The sequence below is a fragment of the Oreochromis niloticus genome, linkage group LG11 (genome assembly GCF_001858045.2).
Source record: "Oreochromis niloticus isolate F11D_XX linkage group LG11, O_niloticus_UMD_NMBU, whole genome shotgun sequence".
Taxonomy (NCBI): domain Eukaryota; kingdom Metazoa; phylum Chordata; class Actinopteri; order Cichliformes; family Cichlidae; genus Oreochromis; species Oreochromis niloticus.
The window spans coordinates 23,787,292-23,813,029 of record NC_031976.2 but is presented as its reverse complement, the minus strand read 5'-3'; the positions used below and the strand labels follow the sequence as shown (position 1 = coordinate 23,813,029).

The following is a 25,738-nucleotide window of genomic DNA, read 5'->3' as shown; positions in this document are numbered from 1 at the left end:
TTATATTCCTGCCTGTTGGCAGCTCCATCTTTAAAATCCTTTACCCACTTCACCTTTCCACCTCTCTCCGTTTCATGTTCACATTTTGCTTCTACTGATTTCTGTACCTCTTCTTTCTGCAGCATACCTCTGCTTTGCCGGGCTTTCCTCCACATCATCTCTCTGTAGTTAAAACCCTTCCATTCATCACCCTTGTTCTTTAAAGTCAGTGTCAGTACACATCTCCATTCCTCAGACATCCTCTCACTCTCCAAGGACGTGTCAAAAATATGGTCAAAAAGTTGACTGCCCTCTCTCCTTAACATCTCCACACCTCCACAGGTGGACCAACCCCCTTTCCACTCTTCATAGCTGCCCTCACGTCCTCCTCACTAATCCTCTGCTCCTCCCAATTAATCTACCCCCTTCTTCATTTATGAGGTCCTCAGTAGTCTAAAATGACAATCAAATCTACTAAAAAACAAAAAGGTTTAACTTGAAAGTCAATTTCTGGATTTAGAAACTTCAGTCTGTGAAATGTTAAACTCAGCTCAGTGTGGTTACAGCTGGAAAATATTTAATGTTTTTCATTCATAATGGAGACATCTCATTATTTGATACAAAGACAGACTTCAAGTTAAGGCATTAATAGGCTAACAGTTCTAAAAATGACAAGCTACCATCTTTAAAACACCAGTGACACAGCAGTGACAGTGGGTCAGTAATCAAGCTTTGCGCATTACACGAAAAAACAAAGTACACAAAAAAAACATGCACATATAAAGCAAAGAGACATCGATGGCGAGAACAAACACCATAAAGGCGTTGATGCAGAAGGTGCATCTGCAGTCTGTCTTGTTCTCTCTGGAGGAACAGGATGGGATAAGGCCTTAATGGAGTAGATGGTGGTGGTTAATGGAGACAGAAAAAAAAACAAAAAACCAGAAAGACACGTGGGTAGCTTCGTGACTATCTCCATTTAAAAAGGCACTATGAACTTCTTATGTAGGCCGGAAACGAGCTTTTTTCCTCTACTGACTACGAGGCTGTTGGATTCCATAACAGACCCCATCTATTCTCCCATCCACCATGATTTACACAAACTCCCTCTTCAAGGTTGGTTACCTGCCAAACAGGCTGATTGAGCTGAAGCAGTTAGCACACATGGAGGGTACCAGCAGTTTAGCAGTGTTAATTTCCTGCTCTGCTTATTTCTACATAAAAAAAAGAAGGGTCTGAAGCAGAGGGGAGGTAGCTTTAACAGTTTCAATGTGTTTGTGTGTACAAGGCAAAAGAAAAAGACTGCACAAACAAGGTTAGAAAGAAAGTTTTCACCATTCTTCCAAAATGTCTTAAGTTAGCTCCCTTTTCTGTTTGTTTCTCAGTTCATTCTCTTGGAAAGTTGTAAAATTAGCTTTAAATATCTGATGATGGACAGTCAAATAATGCACATTCTTCCAGCACTGACGGCGTCTGTAAATGACGCATTTACATCAGTGGACAATCGACAATACATTCAATACAGTCTTTCACAGTCCAATAGCTAACAGGTGTTTTACCGGTCTACAGTTTTAAAGTGTATCCAGAAATGACGGACAAACCTCACAGCTAAAGATTTCATACACAGACAGTCACTGTATTTTTGCTCCGGGAGTACTAAGTCTTCCTCCTGCCCCTTCCTCTGCCACCTGCAGGTTGTAGATTTGCTGTGGAAGGTGAGAGTGTGTGGGACTGAAAATCGAGTTTCTGCTGCAGGATCCCTGCGAGGATGAACTCAGCGGTGACGACAGGGAGAGATGCAGACAGAGCCGGGCGACACAGAGGCCAGTCCTCCTCGCAGGATATCACTACAGTGTTAGGCTAAGAGCCAGAGAGGGAGACGGGGGTGACAGAAAATAGAAGAGGAATTAAAATTTAGGTAATAAACATAAGTAAAGACTTATTTCATGTAATGTTTGGCCAGAGAAGGGCTCTCAGCTTAACTGGTACCTTATTAGAAGAGGGCATCTTTGGTAGAAAGGTAGCTCCACTGGAGGAAATGATGTCCTTCATGTGAACTGGCTCTGGCTTAACCGATCTAGTAACATGGACCTCGTATCCCTGAGCAAAAGAAAGAAGGCACAGCATTTTGCTCTATTTTTATTTGGAATACATCCAATGGTCTATTTGCTTTTTGTCCCAGGACAGCTGGGATAGGCTCCAGCGCAACCCTGAATCCGATAAGCCCAAGAAAATAGATGGATGAGTGGATCTATTTTTATTTAATCTCTTCAAGAAATTTAGTAAAAGCCTCCTGGGATTGAAATTTGATATTATATGTCTAATTTTAGCTGGTATTATGTTGTAACAAGGTATGCCTTTACAAGCTTTTATGAAATAGTGCAAGCTGAGAAATATAATACATGCAACATAATCAGTATATTTACAGCAAATATCAAATTACTTTCCCCTAAGCCACAGAATGATGATAAACAATCCACAGTCAGCTGTTTTGAAGATTTGAACACTGCTAACAATAAAGAGGCTCGGCTCAAAACAATGCTCGAAGGGAAGTATTAAACCAGATTTAGACTGAGGATGACTCAAACGTTTATGGGTTCCCATCACGAAAACATCATGCACCACCCCCGTGCCGTCTGCTAGTGGAAATACTGTTAATGGCACACTGTCAACCTCTCACTCTAAAGAAAAATGAGTGAGTACCTTTAAGAGAGGCTGGCTGCTGGCAATCCTTAGAGACTTGTGCAAGGAGAAATTAAACTTCTTCTCCTGCTCAGGATCCTCAACAATAAAAGAGGAGGGAGGCAGGAAGCTCCCAGCTTTGCCACTCTAAAACAGAAAAGAAGGGTGACTTATCATAATATACATCTGCAATAAATTAAGCAAGAACTTTCTGACTGCAGTTTTGCAAACGTACCTTTTCCAGCCAGTCTGTAGTGACGATTGGAATGCCTTTGGCCAGAGCACAAAGGAATTTGACAGTCCTGCGCACTTTGTCAGTCACAAGGCAGTTCATGTCTCCCACACCTTTAGCCATGCTGCCGCCTAAGCGCGCCAACACTTTCTCCCCTGCTTCATCCATCACCCCCGTGAACAGAACCTGTGAAAGCAAAAGCCTCAAGTCAACTTAATCTGCCATGCAGGCAAAATGGAGGTGTGAAATGAGGTATTTCTCTCAAAGAAAAGCACTGTCATGCATTTTACAGTCATGCCCCAGAGTCGATTGAAATTTCAGAACAAGCTGCAGGAGGTTAGCGGAACAATGATTTCGTGAGCTCAAAACACCTGCTCTCATCTGCACGAACAAACCAAAAATAACTTTAACCCTGCACAAATTGATTACGCAGCTCTAAGTGTGACTGCAACGCTTAGTGAAATACTTTTACTTTCAATGATTTGGATGAGTAGATACTGCTGTTATAATAGACCACTGTGCACAGAGGTTAGATGGAGGAGGTTATGTTTTTAGTTTATTATAATGCATCCAAATATCCAAACGTTTTGAGCAGGAGCGGTGACTTCTGAAAGCTTCATCGATAATATGATGCTAACAAAACCACAACATGAATTTTACAATTCTATTAGGACACTGAGTAAGATGTTTATAAGACTAAAGCCTGATGAATTGCCAAAAGGTTTAAACACTATATTAAACTGTAATTGTAAACATACATATGCACTCATTTTAAATGTAGTGCCAGCAGCATGTTTCAGGAAAAATTGGCAAAAGACTGGAAGAGCATGTAATGCTAGCACCACGTGGTGGACTTTCCATAAATAATAAGGTTCACTGGCTACAGGTCACTAATATGACTGAGAGCATTGTGGAGAGGCCAAGACAGTTTACAATAGCATTTCTTAATATGATGTCAAGTATATAAGTATACAAATATAGGATTTGCCACTGATTCAAATGTCTTAGGCTAGGTTTGATCAGCCTAGCTACCACCGTATGAGCTTCTCTTTCCTAAACACAAAATGCGTGTTTTGCTAACCAAACCACAGAGACCTTGTATGCCTGGCCTGCAATTCGTAGTTGACCACTTGCTGCTGGGGATGCAGAGGAGGAGCGGGGACTCTTTGCCACAGGAGAGAAATTTTCAGGAGCTTGCCGCTTCCGGGATGCGTTGCTGGTTGGAGTCTGGGGCTGTTATAGGGGAGAGGGTAGACAGGGAAAACAAAACAGGTTGAAGACAGCGAAGGGCAAAGTATGGAACATGCAAAGAAGATGGTACAACACAAAGAGTAAAGAAAGCAAACACCATAAAATGTAAGTGGAGGAAGTGACTGGATGACCACTAAACCACTTAATTCATTAGCAGTGATGCGGAGCAGGTTAGACTGCTCTAGAGAAAGTGGAGGAAACAGAGAGAGTAACTCATGTTGATGGTAGTACATCAATATTGAAAAGGCTGACTCAGAGAGGAAAATGCACCATGGCCTTGAGCCAAGGTAAAAGCCTTCCTTCACAACAGAACTTCTCGACACTAATTATTTACTACTCAGCTTTCCATTTCATCTGATTTACCCTTCAATGTTAATGCATTTTTGTTTCAATCAAAACCGCATCTTAATGGTTTCCATTTGGCCGCGTATGTTTAAAAGTGAAGCAATAGTTACCTCTGATGCCTCCAAATTTGCATCTTGATTTGTAGCGGTTAAAGATGTGCCACTTTCTTCCAGCTCCTCTTTCTTCTTTCTCGAGACCGCTGATTGTCGACCTCTGACTTTTTTCTCCACAGTCTCACCCTCCATCTTTTCTCTCTCCTCCTCCACCTCTGAGAGAGACTCTTTTGTTCTCTTCTTTGCCTGAGCGGTGGATGCTCTACCTCTTTTCTTCCCTTGTAAACTAACAGGAATCTCATCGTTTGTTTCGCCTTTTACTTCTTCCTTGTCTTTTTCTGCCATTTTTGAAGATCTTTCTTTTCCTTTGCTGCAGCTGAGATCTGCTCCAGTATTTGCCTCCAAGTCTCTCGTTGCTTTTCTTTTATCTTTAGCCTCATCATCATCATCATCACTGACCGCAGGAGCAACTGGTTTCGCCACAGTTTCACTCTTTACTGCTCTCTGACCTCTGCCCCTGACATTCCTTTTAGGTAGTGATTCCTCGCTGGTGCATGCTTCCTCTTGCTTCGACTGGTCTTCCTCATCTGTAGCTGCACTGGCTTGTTGTCGCCCTCTAGTGGTCGTAGCCGGCTGAGAGTCCTCTTTACCATTTTTATGGAGAGCCTCATCGGAGGACTCCTCTGCTTTTTTGCCCTTTCTGCCCCTGGCAGGGCTTGAATGCTGATCACTTTGACTCTGACCAACAGAAGGGAGAGAGTCTGGGTCATGTTCTGTTTTCCTCGCTCTTCCTCGCTGCCTGCCTCCTCTTCCTCTGTTATGAGAGCTCACGCTGCAGCTTGAAACCTCAGGGGTTAGTGAGTTAGATAAGTCAGGCTCGTGCTCTACGGCTCCTGCAGCCACAGTGGTCCTTCGATTGCTGCTTCTGGCGACGGGTGTCTGGGGTGTCTCACTGGTCCTCCTCGTCCCTCGCCCTCTCCCTCTGCCCTTGCTTTCCTGGGCGTGGACACTTGAAGCAGACCTCTCTGAGCTGACCGAGTTGGAGGAGTTTGAGCGTGATCTGGTTCTCCTTGCTGGGAAATCGTCATTGGTTGATACAGTTGAGTCTTGGTCTGGCTCTGCTGTGCTCTGTGAAGCAATAGTTCTTCTGGTCGTTCTTCGGCCTCTTGAAGGCGTTTTGGATTTGTCTTGTTCCGCTTTCTTTTCTTCCAGTTCTTTCAACTGTTTTTCTTGGGCTTCTTTTTCTTTCTTCACTTTCTCTCTCTCCTCCATTTCCTTTTCTTCTCTCTCGAGTCTTGCTTGCAGTTCTTGTTCCCTCTCAAGCCTCTCTTCTTCTTCCCTCTTTGCCGTTTCTTTTTCTTGTTCCTTTCGTTCCTTTTCTAATCTCTCTTTTTCTTCTCTCTCCAACCTCTCCCTCTCTTCTCTTTCAATCCTTTCAGACTCTATTTTCTCTTGTTCTTCCTTCTCCTTGATTTCTCTCTCTGCTCTCGCTGCATTTTCAGCCTGCAATCTTTCTTGTTCTTCATTTACTCTTCTTTCTGTTTCTAACTTCTCTTCCTTGAGTTGCCTTTCTATCTCGTCCTTTTCTCTTTCATCAGTCGTCCTTTCTTTATCATTTTCTTCTCTTTCTTGTCCGAGATCTGCACCATCTTCCTCCTCTCTAGATTTCCCATCTTCTTGTTGATTTATCAGGCTCCTATTCACAGCCCGCTTGTTTCTTTCTCTTACAGGTACTTCATCCTCTTCCTCACCATCATGTTTCTGCTGCTTCGTTATCTTTTTCCCTCTAGCCCGTTTTACCATTTCCTTATTGTTGTCACCATCAGACAAAGATTTTCCGCTTCTTCCTCTAGTCTGCCTCCTGGATGGTCCAGGACACTCCGCCTGATCTTCCTCTTCTCTCGGTTTTGCTCTTGTCACTCTTAAATTTCGAACACAAGCTCCATTGGTTCCAGCTTCAGATTCTTCTGAAGATGATAATCTGGTTTTTGTTGTCAAGGGTCGAGTTTCAACAGGTGTAATTTTAGAATTATCGACTGGCTGTGTCTCCTCTTCAAGCTTCATCTGCTTTGCTTTTCTTTTCCGTGGACCTGGAATTGAATCCTTAACATCATATTTACCTGTCATTACTGCCGGGGTTTCAACATCAGCACTAGCGAGGGGCTGCGTCTGCTCCTCTTCAAGCTGAAGTGGCTTTGCTTTTCTTTTCCGAGGGCATGCAATCACATCTTCTTCATCACTTTGCTGGCCTTCATTTGTACTCAAGGGCTGAGTTTCCAGAGCAGAGCCTTCAGAACTAGCAAGGGGTTGCGTCTCTTCTTCAGGCTGCAGCTGCTTTGCTTTCCTTTTTCGTGGGCCTGGCATTGAGTCTTCATCATCATCGTCACATGCAGCGATGGGCTGGGTTTCAGCAGTGGAAAGCTCAGAGTCTGTGACAGGTTGCGTCTCCTCTTCTTCGAGATGAAGCTGCTTTGCTTTCCTTTTTCTCGGGCCTGGCATTGAGTCTTCATCATCATCTTCACATGTAGCCATGGGCTGGGTTTCATCAATTCCACCGTGCATGGGCTGGGTTTCAGAAAGCGACAACTCTGAACAAGTGAGATCTTGTGTCTGCGCTTCTTCAGGTGGCAGTGGCTTTGCTGTTCTGTTTCGCTGAGCTGGAAATGAGCCTTCATCATCACTTGCTTCATTGTCACTTGTACACATGGGCTGAGTTTCAGTTACAGACTGAGCGTCGCTGAAGCCCTTCTCCTGAGGCTGAGCTGCCTTTGCACCATCCTCCTTGAGGGATCTCGGCTGAATTTGTTGAACAGAGCAAACTGGATTTTCAGCTGCCAGATCCTCCTCTCCTGCAATAGGCAACATTGGTTGGGTTTCTGCTATGGCAAGAGTAGAAGAAGCAGTAAAGTCTGAAGGCTGAGTCTCACAAGTATCATCATCTGTATCATCCTCAGCGTGACTGTACGGCTCTGCAACATATGCCTGTGTTGCTTCTAAGGCCACATCTACTTGATATCGCTCAGGCTCTTCATCTTCTACATAGTCCTGTGTGGCCTCCAGGTTCGCGTCATTTTCTGCAGAGGATCTGTCTGCAGCTGACATGGCTGCATATGCTTGGGTATCTTCCAGGTTCACACCCCTTTCCACAGAAACAAAAGATTGGGTGTTCTCCATAGCTAAAGCTTGGTCTGGACACTGCAGGTGGCTGCTGTCAGACAGTCCCAGCTGGAAAGACTCTCCTTTGGTAGATTGGTCATTTTTATTGTCACAAGACTCAAGTACAAAAGCTTGGGTTGGTTCCTCACTGCTCTCACGGTCACGGCTCTGAATTGTAAAGGACTGCGTCTCAGCCACAGCAAAATCCTCCTCCTCCTGGATGTCTGAGCAGGGAGACAATACTACAGGTCTTACAGCAGGCACTGCCGCTCCTGTTGGCCAAGAGAAAAAAATTAATAGATAAATATTTCCCCAAGATATCGCTGATGTTTTTGAAACAGACTCATTTGACATTAATAAAAGTCATTTACTCACGCCTTAATGAACCTGAAGAGGGACTGACGAAGGCTTGAGTTTCCATGTCTTCCACTTCTTCATCTGAAATCCAAAGTAAAAGTCAATTTAAACTTGATGGCTTCTCATCGCAACACAACAAACACTTTACACAATTGGATCGAAGAAGTTAACACAGAATCTCAAGTCCACTCACTTAAAAACAGATTGATTTCTTCATTTCAAACGTCTCTCCTGCAGGCGCTGTGTCTTTATTTTTGAGCACCAGCAATACACTTCACATGTTTTGTATTATTTTATCTGATTATATTTCTTTTAGATTGTATTTTTTGCAATTACTTACTAGAAGTCATTGTGATATCCTGTAAAGAGACCACTGTAACATCACAGGCTAGTTCTATCCTTAAAGTGCACATATAGGCTTTATGTCTCACCTACAACTGTACCACTGATATATGTCATATATAATTAGTTGCTGAATCAACAAAGTATTTAGAAAGGTAATGCAATAAAACCGACTAGTAGATATTTGCAGTCTAAATGAATTCTGAAGATTGATTGATTACCTGACATCTGCACAGGAGTGGAGCAGTTCTGCAGAAGGGGAGCCAGCAACCCAGGTGTATTTTCCCTGTGCAGCCTGGGCACCTGGTCCTCACCTTCTTCTCCAATATCTGACTTCTTATCTTCTGTATCGCCGTCGACTTTAACATCAGCTGGTTTAGCCTCATCCCCAGCAGGGGGCACGCTAGACTCATCCACATCTGTATCTGCATCAGAATCTGCCCGAGAAGCTTTCAAAGTTGGCCTCGGAGAAGCTGACATGGTTGTGACACCAACAGGTATAGCCAGAAGAGATGCATCTTCCACATCTGTGTCGCTGTCAGAGAGAATCTCCAAATCAGCGTCTGCACCTGCAGTGGGGCGTGAATCTGCAACAGCAGCAACCACTGAGGGTTTACTGGTGGCAGGGACAGGGAGAGCCTCGTCATCCGTGTCACTCTCTATCTGCAGGCTGTCAGGAGCCACAGGAGCAGATTTAAGAGCTGTAAGCTTTATATCTGATTTATTAGGTGTTTCATCGGTTTTATTTTTTGCTTCTTCCCCTTCGTCCTCATCTACATCAGTGTCACTGTGGAGGTGAAAATCTTCTGGCTGCACTGAAAAAGCAGAGTCTGCTGTGTGCGCACTCTGACATACTGTTGGTCCTGCTTTTGTGGCAGCGTCTGACACGACCGCATCATCGTCCACATCAGTGTCACTGTCCATGGTGACGCCTTCAGGCGGAAGAACTGAAACAGCATGAGGAGTTTTGGCGTTCTCATCAGAGGAAGGCAGAGCTTTGGGAGCTTTACCTGAAGCATCCTCATCCTCATCGATATCTGTGTCACTGTCCATGTGAAACTGGGCCGTCTTTGGAGGTTGATCAACTTGTTGGTTTGTAGTCAAGGTCACAGACCCCGCTGATGCCACTTCTTCGTCCTCTCCCTCCACATCAGTGTCACTGTCCATGTTAAATGCAGGGATTGCGTCTGTAGAGACTGCTGGTGTTGACAATTCATCGTCTTCTGTAAGACTGGCATTGCTTTCCTTTTCCACTGGCATGTGACAACCCCCTTTCAGAGACTTTGTCCCCCACTTGCACTGCTCTTTCTTCCTCCTCTTCACTGTCCTCCACAAATGCAACTACTTTTTTTTTTCTCCAACTGCTGTCGCCCCACATCTACATCTGTCTCCTGTGTGGTGTAGCTGTCATGTCTGTTTGGTTTATTTTTAGAGGAGGAAGAGACTGTGATGGGGCTTTCATTGTCACTGTAGAACAGGGAAAAAACAAATTAACAGGTCTTACAATGAACAAGTCAAAGATATATATTAATGGGGTATGGCTAAGCCAGTAGTATAATCACAGTTACAAAAAGAATACCAATAAATAGCTTATTTTTATGGGTATACCTTTCAGGGACAACTTTGTTTGGGGGACTCAAGAATGACGAGCTGATGGGGCTGGATTTATGGGAGTCAGAATCAGACACTACAAAGAGAATAAAAGTGAACTTGTAAACACCAGGTCCAAAAAGCATAGCTTCAATAGTTATAAATATTTACATAATGTACAAACCTAGAGTCTTTCGTCTTCTTTCTCCTCTTACTCCTGTTTCGCTGTCTGAGTCTGAGTCAGATTCTGGGACCAAGGTCCCCTGTGGCTGATGGGGAGTTTGCTCAAAGGTCAGGCAGCTGGCTCTGACAGGAGTCTCTGCCCCTCCATTGACACATTTCTTGCTGTCTATGCTTGTGTCGGCTCCCTTTTCTCCCGAGGCATCTGGCAACTTGGTCTTTACCCCTGAATTTTGTCTCAGAGGAGAGCTTGCGTCCCCCTGAGAAGAGTCTACGCCACAGCTGACAAACTGACACGGGATGTCCGCCACCACCAAACTGTCACCTTCACTGAGGGCATAGCGTACATTAGGAGTCAGCTTTAAGCGGCCCTTGCGGGTCCCATTCATGCTCCCTAAGTCCCAAACCAAAGCTTCCATGTCCACTTCACTGCGACAGGCATGTCTCCGGTACACAGAAAGGCAGATAGTAGCATGCTGTTTGGACACTGAGGACGCCGGCAAGAGGACAGTGCAGGAGTTGGGGTCACGGCCAAGCACATTATCACCCAAAAAGAGGGGAAACTCTGTGTGAAAGAGAGGATCATCATTAACGATATACTTAGATATATAGTCAGAAAGGTGAAGCCATTTCTCTGGTTCAGATCTATTTATTTATGCTTTCATTTCATTTCAGCGTCTTTATTCGAGTGTCAGTATGTCACTGCAGCTGGTTTAAAATGCTGCGGCTCAGCTTTTTACTGGCAAATACTATTGAAACTGCATACTCCAAAACTGGCTTCCCTATTTGTTGCCCATTTGTGTAGTTTATTTTATTTTATTTGTTTATAAAACATCAATTTAATTGAGAGAGACAGAACATTAACCAAAATCCAGGAAAAAAAACATTACAAGTTTTGATTTGGATGTCATTGAGTGAACTAAGTATTTGATTCTCCTAAATCCAACCAGAATTCTTGCACCTGCAGATTGGCTGTGTACAACATTACAATAAATCAGAAGAATAAATTTTTTACACTCCAATCGCTCCACCAACATGGGCAGGACAAAAGAGCTGTCAAAGGATGTCCTGGACAAGATTTTAGACCTGCACGAGGCTGGAATGGGCTGCAAGACCATCAGCAAAAAGCTTGGTGAGAAAGTGACAACTGCTGGGCCAAAACTACATGGGAGGAGGTTGTTAATGATCTGAAAGCAGCCAAGAAAACCACTGATAACATACTACACTGTAATGGATTGAAATCTTGTCTTCCCTGTTCAAGATTGCACATGTACAGGCTCGTCTTAAGTTTGCCAGTGAACGGCTAAATGATTCAGAGAAGGTGTGGGATAAAGTGCTGTGGTCAGATAAAACCAAAATTCAGCTCTTTGGCAGTGAAATTCGGAAGTGAAATGCAGAGTACGACCCAAAGAACACCATCTCCACAGTCAAGCATGGAGGTGGAAAAATTATGCTTTGGGGCTGTTTTAAAGCTGAAGGTACCGGACAACTTCACCGAATTAATGGGTCAATGCACTGGACCATGTTGATCCTTTGCCAACAAGAGTTTCATCACTAACTATTAAGGGGGATCAAATATTATGTAATGTATTTATATTCTGTCCCTCTTTATTAAAATGAAACTAGCATACTAATTAGAGACTGTTCATTTCTTTGTAACTGAGCAAACTTGCAAATTCACCAAAGGATCAAATGTTTCCCCCTCTGTATGCAAGATTTACAAATTTCCCACGTGTGGGACTTATAAAGGCTATCTTATCTTAAGTAGTACCAGACTGTGCAGATCACGTGTAAAAACAACATCAGTTAGCCACTCACCTGCCTCAGGTATGTGTTTATTTTTCAAGATGCACAGTTTAGCCAACGGTCGTCCCCTCTTATTTTCAATCTCCTCTTCATTATCTTCCTCATCTGACTCCAAGATTGAGTCACTGATCAGCTGAGTAGCATCCATTCCTGGCAAAGCGCAAGACAGGAAGAGTGCTGCACATAAACACGGGTAACATAATACATAAACTGTCATGTTAACGTATAATTAAGGTAACATTAGTTTTAACAGGGCTTTAAAACAAAGATCGAATAGCCTAATTAGAAACCTGTGCAGCTAACGTTAGCCTGAATGGCTAATTGACTCCCACCCACCATAGCGTTAAGTTAAAGTTCATCGTTACTTATTGACTAGCTAACAGTACCTGTGCCGTTGTATTCCTGCAAACACCCAATGTGTAGTGATCTAAACAGCGTTAAACAACGCGGAGGCAACTTTTATCAAAAGTGTATGGACAAGTCTCCTCTAAAATCGCATCCCTGTAATACCACTTCCGGTCAATATGAAGACAAAATCTGCTAACCGCTAGTTTGTGTGATTCAACCATCGATATCACAGATTTTATGTGTCTGCAACCCAGCTGTCAAATCGATTATTAGTAGCAACGAGGCATATGTAATTGACCATTTTCTGCTCCTACTTTCAGGAGAATTATATTCCCAACTTTCGAGTTTAATTACTTTGAAATCTACGAAGGAAGTAAAGTGATTTGTATGGGTGACTTGACTGTAAACTGTTTAACTGACGTCCGGTGTTAACCTGCAGTGACGGTGCATTAAGTTTAAACCTAAGAAAAAGATCGTACTCGGACACCCACCTTCGCACGCCGTTCCTTGTCCCGTATAGATAAACAAAAATGTTCATGAGCGTCCTGGAAGTGATTAACCACGCCCACAATAGGCGTTTAACCGAAAACGATTGGCCATTATAAGTATCACTCAAGCTATAGTATGTTGCCATTGGACACTAACTTCTCACTCATTCTTAATATGTCTGTGATTGGCCCACATGTCCTCTGGACTTGAGCGTTCATACATTAATTTTGGCGCCTTGCACCATTTTAACCACGCAGACTGGGTGATACCATTATGGGCTAATATGGGTTTAGCCCATACCAATATGGGCTAAACCAAGGGTGTCAAACATGACGCCGTGGTGCCGCACAGGGACCAATTTGCTTTACTGGATGTTTTTACAAAGATTTAAAATGATATGAACTCGTTAATTACTCAGTGTTTAAAATAAAATAATATCCAGATTGTGTTAGTGATGCAATGCCAGTATTACTATTTAAAAGTAAATGTTTTTACATTAAAAAAACGGAGTGATAAATATTGTTTATTTAGCAAAACTCTACGGGTAAAGGTTTTCTGCCTTTATGAACTGGAATATGTGTATGTAATGACAGCCGATCCACTGAATGCAAAAAACTAAGGGCGTTTATGCTGGATGATGTGCACTGTAGTGGTGGGGTATAATATTGATAGCAATAAACTGCATTCCTTCCTGTGTTGTGGATTTATTATATATTACTTATAGAAAAACAAATTATAAATGGACTCAGTGGAAGGATGGCTGATGCCATTCTTATGGAAGGGAAACCGGGAAAAAAGGTGATGTAATCAGTGACCAGTCTTACTGAGTGGTGTATCCAAATTTGAATTTTTTTTAAGAAGGAAGTCAAGAGAGAGAGCTACAACAGTGAGTGTCTAAAGCCATCTTTAAAAGACTGGAGGCTCTGCCCTGGTTTGAGGCTGCATTTTAGCCAGTGGTGCCAATGCAGTAAAAACATACCTGGACAGAAAAACACACAATGTAGGTGTGGGATCATTTTCACAGAGAACGGAATAAAAGGTAGCCAAAATCCAAAGGCGAGGTTTCCTAAGACAGTTCAGGTTAGAACTGTAAAAACATTTGTTTTTCCATAATTACCCTATTTCCTTGTGTGTTGTCATGTTCCAATAAATCACTGTACCCATTTCACATTTCCCTAGCATGATATAAAGAAATGGGTGTGGCTCAAGACATTTACACATTATTGTACACCTCAATGCAATGAAGAAATCCTTAATTCCTGCTTTCTGTGTTTTAAATGCTATGTTTTTCCTTCAGTTACATCAATATCTTGATGTATTGTAGCGAACTGTCCTCTATTGTAAGATATTGTAATTTCCACCCCTGAGGTGGAGTTTACCTGTCAAACTGTTTTTAATTGTATTTCCAGGGAAAAAAAAGAAGTCCTCTTGTCAAAACTTTTATTGTAAATCCCCAAAATGAAATAGCTCTTATGAGTTCCCTACAAAATGTAAACATCTCAAATAACATTGTTCACATGTATATAATTAGTAGCTTACTCAACCAGCAAATGCCCTCCTACTTTCTCTGGTGTTATGTTAATGTCGTCTAAAAACTGCCAGGGTGCAATCTCTTCAACGCCGGGATAGTTGTGGGAATGTGGGTTGGCGCAGAATGTTGCAAATGGATGTGGGCCCTTAGCCATCATAATGCTTATGGAGCAGAAATAAACCCTTTCATTACATCACATTAGATATTCCAGTAACTCGCAGCTCTATCTAGCCTACTATATACTGCACCGAGAGGGCCTGGATCTTACTTTCCAACTGGCTAAACTGTTGAGAATCATGTATGTGCGAAGAGGAATGAGAGGCAAATGAGTTCTCAGTCGACAACTTTATTTGCACTTTATGACAAGGGAAAACTAACAGACACTAAAGTTTTATTCTAGCAGTGATCTTGACACTATGTTGGTTTCTTGGTTACTTGTGGTTGTTCCGTTTTGATTATTTTCTGTTTTGGCGATGATTTCTTGACCTTCACATCTTGACCTTTAAGCATCCTCTTCAGCTTCCTCCTCAAATTCACCCTCTTCCTCTGCAGTGGCATCCTGGTACTGCTGGTACTCGGACACCAGGTCATTCATGTTGCTCTCCGCTTCAGTGAACTCCATCTCATCCATACCTTCACCTGTGTACCAGTGCAAGAAGGCCTTACGGCGGAACATGGCTGTGAACTGCTCGGAGATGCGCTTGAACAGCTCCTGGATAGCAGTGCTGTTGCCGATGAAAGTGACGGCCATCTTGAGGCCGCGGGGTGGAATATCGCAGACTGCGGTCTTGACATTGTTGGGGATCCATTCAACGAAGTAGCTGCTGTTCTTGTTCTGCACATTGAGCATCTGCTCATCAACCTCCTTCATGGACATGCGGCCACGGAACACAGCGGCAACTGTCAGGTAGCGGCCGTGGCGTGGGTCGCACGCGGCCATCATATTCTTGGCATCAAAGACCTGCTGGGTGAGCTCGGGAACTGTGAGGGCGCGGTACTGCTGGCTGCCCCTGCTGGTCAGAGGAGCGAAGCCAGGCATGAAGAAGTGCAAACGAGGGAAAGGCACCATGTTGACGGCCAGTTTGCGGAGATCGGCATTGAGCTGGCCAGGGAAGCGCAGGCAGGTGGTGACCCCGCTCATAGTGGCAGACACCAGGTGGTTAAGGTCTCCGTAGGTGGGTGTGGTTAGTTTCAGGGTGCGGAAGCAAATGTCATACAGAGCCTCGTTATCAATGCAGTAGGTTTCATCTGTGTTCTCTACAAGCTGGTGGACCGACAGGGTGGCGTTGTAAGGCTCGACCACAGTGTCTGACACCTGAGAACACAGAACTTCTATTCAGTTTCAAGATCTTAGGAGAAACCTCGGGCCAAAGAAACTATAATTAAAACCAAAAATTTATCATGTGCTATCACAAGGAGATGTTACCTTGGGGGAAGGCACCACACTGAAGGTGTTCATGATACGGTCTGGGTACTCTTCACGGATCTTGCTGATGAGCAGGGTTCCCATACCAGATCCAGTTCCACCACCAAGAGAGTGGGTGAGCTGGAAGCCCTGCAGGCAGTCACAGCTCTCTGATTCTTTGCGGACCACATCCAGGACTGAGTCCACTAGCTCAGCTCCCTCTGTGTAGTGACCCTTGGCCCAGTTGTTTCCAGCACCACTCTGACCTGAAGGAAAAGGAGTGGCATTCAAGTGAGTAACATTTTTCCTTAAATCAAAAAGGAGCATGAGATATGTCTTTAAGGCACCCACCGAACACGAAATTGTCAGGTCTGAAGATCTGACCAAAGGGTCCAGACCTCACAGAGTCCATGGTGCCAGGCTCCAAGTCCACCAGAATGGCTCGAGGCACGTATTTACCTCCTCCACGAGAAAGAGGACAAGAGGAGAGCAAGACAGAGAGAGAAGTAGAAAGAAAAGGGGGCAAAAAAAATACCAGCTCAATAATGCAATAAGGAATGACCTTTGGATATAGGTGAAAAGGTGTAGTAATAGTACAGTAGAGATGAGAATGCAAGAAGAGATGTAGTGTCAAACTTTGGAATTAAATTGTCAAGTTAAAAATGAATCCATATATAATATACCCTCACTTATTAAAATGAGCTGTTAGGAAGACAGCTAACCTGTGGCCTCGTTATAGTAAACACTGATCCTGTCCAGCTGGAGGTCACTGTCTCCATGGTAAGTCCCCGTGGGATCGATGCCATGCTCATCGCTGATCACTTCCCAGAACTGCAGACACAAAATGGAAGGTATCACATGACACTTACTTGCAACGAAAGTACACATCTACCCATTAGATTTGCGGTTCATGGGATTGGGGGGTGGGGGGTGAAAATGAGGAAAACAGCAGTGGGTTTGCATTTTTGTTTTCTGATGGAAATGACAGGATTTTTCCATTTTTCAGCAAGCCATATCTGAACCCATTCCCAACAACGCTGCTTTTGACATTTCCGTCAGTGTCGAGTGATGACTTAGCAGAATGCAGTTCTTTCATATGTAAAATGCAAAGGAGGGAGGAACAAAGGCGCTACAGATCCGTCTGCGGGCCAACCTGCAAATAAAATCCATTTGCAACCAGTCAGACGACACTGAAGATACTGACTGCCTTCAGATCTGAATTCATGTCTTGTTCACTCTTTAAAGACTACATTCAGATCTTTTAGAGTGTTTATGTATTAAATCTTGGCAGTGCGTATTACTCTACCATATTTTCTGATATCGTCCAACTCAGACATTTCTTTGTAACACAGCCAGTGATTTCCTGCTAACAGCGCAATACGAGGATTTGGAATAATCTGGATAAGCTGGCTGTATAGCAGAGCACTGCTTAAGAGATTGGGAGTCAGCTGTGGACCAAGTATCATGACATCTAAATAAGGCCATGTAAAGCAAAAATGATTAAGTGACCCTAATATGGGGAAGATAAGATCAACACAGCAGAACAAAGAAGCACAAAATCAAAAACAAGAATAAAGAAAAATAATGCTAGGACAGCTACAGTGACACGAGAGTAGATAAAGACTGAAAATAACCACAGTGAAAGAATGAGGACAATAAGCAGAAAAGCAATGCCACACCCTGACCTAATTCACCACAGTGTAGCCCTTCAGCAGTTCTGTCAATCATACCCATTGGACATCTGAGTCAATGAGTCCTTGGGGGGTGGAATCCAGAATATCCTCACTTCCAGGCTACCAGCAGCTATCTTTACATCATATATCATTAACACAAAGGAAATAATGGAGCAGCGGGCTTAAATAAGGAGGCGCGTATAAATTGAATGTAGTAACTTAATTAAATTGATTTTGGTGCAACTGCAATAAATACTAAATAGAATTACATATAATGGGCACAATTTGTATTTATTTCCTAAAATTAGTCTACCAAGACATTGCCAGCAACTGCACATTAAGTCAATTGAGAACCCAGTGACTTCACCCACTGTGCATCAGCTGTTTCCTCCATTCCTCCCCCACCCTTCTCCTAATTTGGTTAGGGGAGGAAAGACATTGATTGCAGGCCCTGTTTTACAGAACATCTGTCAGCAGCGCATCATGGCAGTAATGATGCATCCTGCAAAATATGGACCATTGTTAGTGTAGACTTTAAACTACAGTACATCCAAATAGCAGGGCGAGATTACTGTTCTACTTAAACATATGCTGTCTGTGGCAAATGATCAGCTGTAGAACAAAAGGAGATAGTAAAACAGGGATAATAATGGGCCACTCATTATCTGACCTATTGTAGCTGACTGCAATTGTTACCATAAAAATGGGTGGGTGATGAACTGAGCCTATGCAGACTTTGACTCCCTCCCCCTTTTTTGTTGGAATATAGAATTAAAATGCAGCAAAAACGTATAAAATTTGATTTAAAATTTGATTAAAAAAAAAAAAGCAGTTACGTGAATCTTGATTATAAGTATTTAGATCGCGTCTTTGTTAATATGCAGCTTTTAAAAAATAAATAAATAAAGGGAGAATTTTTTTCTTCACCAATTATCCATGCCACACCCTTCCACAGCTCTTCTGCTTTCCAAGCACCCCAAACTGCAGTCTTCCTTTAAAGCTTGCCAAATCAATAAACTAATCAATATGGACTATTGATCCATCAGTCTTTAGCGGGGGGATAACTAGGCCTCTCAAGCCCAGCTCCCCACTCATTGTCTGGAATACCAGTCATATCTGGCTGTGCAAGACAAAGAAACCCGAGTGCGGGGAGATCTGACAAGAAAAGAATAGACTGATTTTTTTTTCCCTCTCTCCCTTTTTCTGTCTCTTTTCCCGAGACAGTGTCTTGAGGTCAGCTGAATCTTAAGTGCCGGGGACGCAGACACGCCCGGCGTTGTGTGAACAAAAACCAGTCGAGACACAAGAGCGCCCCGTTATACCGTTACTTCAATACGAGCGGCTGCGCTCTGCTGCTCCACACCCACCCACCAGTTACCGCAGTGCACAAGATTTAGTCAAAAAAAAGCACACACAAAAGTGATCACTTGACATTTACAGTTATATTTATATGCTAAAAGATATATGGTGCATAAAAAGAAAAGGGTATCCATTGTCTTCACTGAGAATTCTTTTCCAGACAAGCCGAATGATTAAACTATGTCCTGATTATTAAACGTGAATTGTGACAGAAAAACACAGAATTTATTTTATTTCTTTTAAGAACATAAATTCTTTGTATTTTATTTTCTTACCTTGGCACCAATCTGGTTACCGCACTGGCCGGCCTGGATGTGCACGATTTCCCTCATTATGGATGCGAAAGTTTTACAATGGGTAGCAAAAAAAAGGAGTTGTTTCGTGAGCACGAGGAGCCGACCGCAGACTGGTGTGAATGTGCCGGACAATGGATTTATATCGCTGGAGCGTTTCCAGAGCTAGGCTAGGGTTGGGCGTGGCCAGACACCGCTGCCGCAGACGGGGATTGGCTGAGCGGAGTAGCACGGAGGAGGAGGAGCCTCACAGCTGCAGATCTGGGAGTGGAAATTAGATATATGGATTGACCAGAATGTTACCAGCTGGTGTCTGGAAAAAAATGCCAGAAAGATACATTACAGTTGTTTTAGCTACCAGAGGATGACGACAACCCATTACTGTATCTGCTTCTGCAGAGGAAACAGATGAAATGGGGACAAGATGGGGTCAGCCGGTTTATCAGGACTAGCTGCTGAAACAATGTTGATGCCTTTCTCTAGCTTCATGTTCAAACGAGCTGCAATACCTTACATATAGTTTACATATGTGTGCATTGCTGTACTTATTAGCCACCACAAGACAACGTGAAAAGGGTAGGAATTATTGTGTAGGAAGGGTGTGCCAGGCCTCTGATCCAAGCTCTCAGCAGATGATGTCAGGAAAACAGGAGCAAATATATATATGTTTGGCAATGGACTGCAGAAAATAATCTAAACACTGCTTCTAAAGAATACTAATGTGTATAGGCTATGAAACAGTCTTGACAGATCTTTAGAAAATGGCACACTTTATTGATATTTTTCCTCCATTGCATTGGTTCTATTCTCTATTTTCTTCCTTGTTCAAGACAGAAAGAACACTTTCAGCACATTTGGGTAAATGACTAAGCATAATTGTTACTAGCTGTGAATGCATCTGCAATCAAATTTAGCTTCACTTTAGATTAACAGTTACTTAGCCCTGCAATGAATCTGTAAAAATGCTATGTACCATTTTAAAATTAAAATATATGTTTTTACAGTGTAGGGTGTATCCTGCTTTTCACCCTGCAGCTGGGATATTCTACGGCCCCCTGCATCCCTGACTTGCACAAGCAATTAAGAAAATAGATGTGTGATGGTCGTACCAGCAACCACACACTTGAAATAATTTGATAATATTTGTTCAGACTCCATGTGGAGATACTCCTGAGGTGGGAGTGTAAAACCTTAAATCTTACATTCTAACATTTAAGTTAATTAAGCAGTCGTTAAAGTTGTAATGCCAAAAGTGAGTTCGATTCATTTGTTTAATCTATTTTTATTACACATTATGACACTACTGACACCACTGATTGCACTGAACACTGTACTAGCAACCACATATACTGTACCAGAAACCATTATATACATAAAATTGTATTATTATTTTTCTCTATTTTTTGAGTTACCTGCAGGCTGCTTCCATCCTTCTTTGTTTGAGTAAAAGAGGAGGCTGAGGGTGGAGCTGGATTAAATACAGAGACTAATCAAAGGGAGTGAACTGCCTGTTGTGACCGTGTTGTTTCTTTATATTAAATGTAGTTATTGTGGTGTCTGCCTTTGAATTTAAAATGGCTCACTCCACTAGTATATAAGTCAAACTTTCTCTCAGTTGTTAAGCAGTAGCTTTGAGTAGAGGTCTGTTTCATGGATGTACCTCTTTCTCAGAGTAACTTATTTTCTTTATTATGTGTTTTTGAGATTATTTTTGTCTTTTGGGGGTATATTAAAACACATATTTTGAAAATTATACCTGTGCCTGTACATCCCTTGACTGCTTGGACACTTACAGGAAAGATATTTCTTGATGATATTATGGGAAAAGTGGCACTGCACAAGAGCCTGAAAAATGTGTTGTTGTTTTTTTTAATAATTTAATATCTGTATCACAAAGTGATCAAACAAGTATTTAGGTCTCTTACTTGGCTAAAAGTAATAATTCTGCTTACATAATAGTATAAAACAATGACTAAAAGTACTCGTGCACAATGCCCCCTTTCAGAATCATATACATTTTCTAATCGGATCATTCATCATTACTGATTTATTAATATGTATATCACCATTATATTGTCACCAGGCCGGGTAGCTGGTCCATAATAATATGCCCCGATGAGAAAATATATATTTTAAAAGCTGCAAACGAATAAGTAACTAAAACTTTAACACAAATGTATGCAGTATAGTAGCGTTTTATAATACAGCCTGTGACTAAGAGCAAAATTCTGCTGTAATTACATACAATTTTAATATGTTTAATATGTATTTTATTTGAATTTACAATGTAAATATTTTTACTTACCAATACTTAAGGGTCAGCACACTAGAATAAGGGGGTAACAAATCAGGTTTTTACAGGAAACAAAAACAACACAATAAATGTACATTCTGCATATGTAATTTTAAGTAGCGAGCAATTTGACTGTAATGTTTCACAAAAATATTAATATTTCCTGATCTCACATTGTAAATAAGTTTTTGGGGTGTGAGCTGCAATATGGAGTAGTTTAACTTTGCCATTTTACATCTTATTGTTTTACCTCTTTATTTAATATCCATTATGTACCCATCGGCGTAACTTTGTGCTGAACATTGGGGGGGGGTGGGGTCAGGATCTCTGTCTAAATAAATAAATAAATCTGGGTAAATTCCCAGATGATTAAACATGCAACTATTTTGCTGGTAATAACTGAAATGAGTAAAGGAAATCAATAGCCTACTTATGCAAAATTTGCAGGCTTATGTGAGATTATAATGATGGAGCCACCCCATAATATGGCCTGCGCCCTGAAAAAGTACAGTGTACATAGAATATAAGATGGGGAAATATTTTTTGTGCTTCCACAAAATTACCAAGAAAGTAGTACTTAAAATTGTTTATGCGGTAGTCATTACAGTGTAATCTGTGTTTCATTTTCTGTAAAATACCCAGAATTTAGGCACTACTTAAAATTACTTACAGACTACTTACATTTACCAACACATTACTTTAATTTACTTAGAGACTACTTATATTTACTTACAGTGTAATTATTTCTTTGTTTGCTCTAAAAACCTGACTTGTTAAGCCCTTCTTCTAGTGTATCTACCTTTAAGGATTTGCAGGTAAATATAATTACATAAAATACATTGAATTTCCATTTAATTAGAGGGCAATTAAGCCCTTAGTCAAAGGCCATATTATAAAGTGTTACCCTGTCTACAAAGTACAAAATTTTTATCCAAACTATAACAGAGCAGAAGTAAAAAGCACCGATGCTTATATGCAGTAAAAGTACTTTAAAAGTGTACTTCAGTAAAATCCATGAATAAAGTTAATAAGTTGGTCTAGTCACATTTATACTGTCATTCAATGGCTCTGGACACTTTGACACTAACAGTACTCTTGTCCAATCATATTTCAGGTGTGACAGTTCCTGTATCTGGAAACACCTCTAAAGCCCACATTTTATTAAATTCATCAATAGAGTCTGCTTAACTGATGCCTTTGTTGGTATTTGAAAATTTAGGATTGGGTATTTTGTCACGTCTTAATTCAAGCAATGGTAAACACTGCCCACTAGTGGAAGTAATGGGCTTAACCGACACACAATTTATCAACAAGTGCAAATGTGCTTAGATAAACATTTACAGGGGCAACAGCTTGCACATACCAGCTGCTCTTGCACAAATAGTCTGAATTCAGAATACACAGCATTGCCTGTTACACAGATTACATGGCTAAGAATTCTTCATCTTCTTTTTAAACCATAGACTATATGTTTATAATTAGTGGCAAAAGTATTTGCCACTTTGACAGCCATGGAATATTCATGGTAGTTAATATTTACATTTAAGAGACAAACTAAGGATTATGAACAAGTTATGGGTTTTGCAGGTTATTCCTCACATGTTGCTCTCCGTATATTATATTGTATAGAAAAATGCACTTGCAGTATTGCAAAAATTAAGGTGTATTTGATAACTTTATCAAGGCAAATGAGAAACACTAAATGTAGCTGGACTATTAACTTGTTTTAATTTTTATAATCTTTAAAATAGTTTAGATTTTGTTCCCCACCTTTGGATATAAGAATCTCTATCACTGTGGCTTTATTGTGCAAATTATTACTCTCATCTCTGAATACTGTACATAACACATACCAGTGTACAGTACTTCCATTACAGTTATCAGTTATTTGGAAAAGTAGTATAGATGATATGATGATGGAAAAATATTAGTAATTTGATTCTGATGTTATTTTTTAATTAGCTCCAAATGAGTGAATGTCCCTTTGTTCCAAGTAAATGTTTAGACCTGTCCAGGTATGTTGTTAATCAATTTAAGATAAAATATACTTATTATACTTAAATTACAAATGTAAGAAAAATCATGTGTTACAGCAGCCAAAATGGTGAACAACATAGACTAGATTAATCAAAACGGCAGCTTACTCAAGGAATGAACCAGTGTTGTGTCGACACTTAACAGACAACCTTGGGCACTTTGTTACTAGCAGCCCGTTACAAAAACATATAATTTGTTCACTTTTCTTCAGTCAAATCTATGAAATGTCCCAAAGACAACACAGTTTTATGGGCATAAAATAATATTTTACACCAACAATTTGAATCTCAAAAAGCTAATACCTGAAATCTTGGCATATCTCGGCATGGTGTGCAGTGTGTTCTTTGAAAAAGTGACAGAACTGGTCAATTAGATGGCAAAAAAAGAAGTAGTAGGCCTAAAAACAATACACAGCACATGAACAATATTTTAAAATCATGTTCTTAAGAAATAGGAGAATTATATTGGCAGCCTAACATGGGACCTGAGAGATCCAGACCCTCAGCTAATCGCTTACTCTTGGCTGAAGTCTGGACAGAAATGGTCTCAGTGGAAGGATGGCTGTCAAGAAGGGGAAATGGAGAAAAAAGGATCAGGTAAAAATGCCAAATTACACAAGAACTGGACTGGAAAGCAGGGGCAACAGGTCTTTTAGAATTTGAATCCACATTTGAAACTTTGGTTCAAATTTTTGTTAGTATGTGCAGAGTAGGTCATAAAAGAGGTACAACAAAGAGTGTCTACAGCCATCTGTGAAACATGGTGGAGGCTCTGTCATGGTTTGGAGCTGCACTGCAGTCAGTGGTTTTGGAGATCCTGACAAAATCGATTGAATTATGAACAAAGAAAAGTACCATCGGATTTTGACCCACCATGCAATACGACCTCACAGCTTCATTTTTTAGCATAAAAATGATCCCAAACTAGCTGCCAATGCAGTAAACGCATAGCTAGACAGAAAAACAGTTACCATTTAATAATATTAGTCATGGATTTGTCTCCCCAGAGCTCCGACCTCAACAATACTGAAGCAGTGTGAGATCATCCACAGCCAACATCCAAAAAAGAGCTTTGAAGCCTGAAAAACTATTCCTGAAGACTACTTAAAGAAATTACAAGACCTTTGCATAAGAGAGTTCAGGCTGTGAAGAAAAAAGGTAATCATACCAAATATTGATTTAAAACAGGTTAAATTTTACAAATATAATTTTTTCCATGTATACTTTATTGCCATATATTTTTACATGTTTCAGTAAATCCTTGCACCTATTTTACATTTCCCAAGCAAAACGTAAAGAAACGTACCGTAGAATCAAATAACATCAAAGGAAAAAAAGAATAAAAGATCTATTCATCCCTTTCATAACTACTATTTCGGGGTGTTGTGGCCTATCCCTGTCAAAAATTAGGGATCACCTTGGAGTGGTTACCAGTCTATAACAGAGGGAGACAGAAAAATAGAATAGAAAATAGAAATAAATAAATAAATAAATAACAATAAATAATACTATAAAAATAATAAAAAATAAAAAATAATACAACAAAACACAATGCAAAAAGCTTAATTTAATACCTTGACATAGTTATTAAAATTTTGTGTTTTCTCATTTGTATGTTTTTTTTAATTTCATTTTGATGTTTTGTTTCTCTGTTTCTGTTTAGTCAGTCAGTTTCCACATCGGATTTTCCTGTTGTTGGTTTTTTTTTTTAAATAAATGTTTAAAAATGTTTAATTTTAGTTTAGTTTGTATTAGTTTCAGTGTTTTAGATATGTTTTAGATTTTAAATTCCTCAAAGTAGCCATCCTTTGCTTTGTTGGCAGCGCTGAACACCCTTGGCCTTCTCTCAGTGAGTTTCATGATGTAGTCACATGACATGGTTTCACTTCACGGGTGTGTCTTGTCAGGGTTCATTTGTGGAATTTCTTGCCTTCTTAATGGGGTTGGGACCATCAGTTATGGTGTGCAAAATCAAGTTGGTACACAGCTGACAGAATTCATATTATGGCAGGAACCAATCAGCTAAGTATAGAGAAATGACATCATTAAATCATTAGTTTTAGAAATGAAGGTCAGTCAGTCCAGAGAATTGCAAAAACTTTGAATGTGTCCCCAAGTGCAGTCACAAAAACCGTCAAGCACTACGACAAAACTGGCTCACAGGAGGACTGCCCCAGGAAAGGAAAACCGGGAATCACCTCTGCTGCTGAGGATAAATTCATCCAAGTCACCAGCCCCAGAAATCACAAGTTAGCAGCGCCGCAGATTAGAGCCCGGACAAATGCCACACAGAGTTCCAGTGGCAGACACATCTCAACATCAACTGTTCAGAGGAGAC

The 25,738-nt window shown here is 41.1% G+C and overlaps 2 protein-coding genes across 5 annotated transcripts; both read right to left on the bottom strand.

The window, feature by feature from the left end:
- Positions 1 to 539: 539 nt before the first annotated feature.
- Positions 540 to 12,957, bottom strand: mdc1 (mediator of DNA damage checkpoint 1). 3 transcript variants are annotated; one of them, XM_005455501.4, is made up of 12 exons: positions 12,813 to 12,957; positions 11,986 to 12,123; positions 10,172 to 10,732; positions 10,006 to 10,084; positions 8,619 to 9,864; positions 8,074 to 8,136; positions 4,600 to 7,970; positions 3,989 to 4,126; positions 2,897 to 3,079; positions 2,683 to 2,808; positions 1,969 to 2,079; positions 540 to 1,839 (listed from the first exon to the last, which is right to left on the bottom strand). In XM_005455501.4, the coding sequence occupies exons 5-12, from the start codon at positions 9,655 to 9,657 to the stop codon at positions 1,636 to 1,638; spliced, it is 5,235 nt and encodes a 1,744-aa protein (XP_005455558.2). In that variant the 5' UTR covers positions 9,658 to 9,864; positions 10,006 to 10,084; positions 10,172 to 10,732; positions 11,986 to 12,123; positions 12,813 to 12,957; the 3' UTR covers positions 540 to 1,635. The 3 variants fall into 3 exon arrangements, with proteins under 3 accessions (XP_005455558.2, XP_005455559.2, XP_025767234.1); XM_005455502.4 differs by lacking the exon at positions 12,813 to 12,957 and adding an exon at positions 12,360 to 12,508; XM_025911449.1 differs by lacking the exon at positions 12,813 to 12,957 and having other exon boundaries at positions 11,986 to 12,146.
- A 1,710-nt stretch (positions 12,958 to 14,667) lies between these two features.
- Positions 14,668 to 19,214, bottom strand: tubb5 (tubulin, beta 5). 2 transcript variants are annotated; one of them, XM_013274638.3, is made up of 5 exons: positions 19,054 to 19,214; positions 16,469 to 16,577; positions 16,098 to 16,208; positions 15,768 to 16,012; positions 14,668 to 15,656 (listed from the first exon to the last, which is right to left on the bottom strand). In XM_013274638.3, the coding sequence occupies exons 1-5, from the start codon at positions 19,108 to 19,110 to the stop codon at positions 14,844 to 14,846; spliced, it is 1,335 nt and encodes a 444-aa protein (XP_013130092.1). In that variant the 5' UTR covers positions 19,111 to 19,214; the 3' UTR covers positions 14,668 to 14,843. The 2 variants fall into 2 exon arrangements, with proteins under 2 accessions (XP_013130092.1, XP_005455560.1); XM_005455503.4 differs by having other exon boundaries at positions 16,098 to 16,205.
- Between the last annotated feature and the right edge of the window lie 6,524 nt (positions 19,215 to 25,738).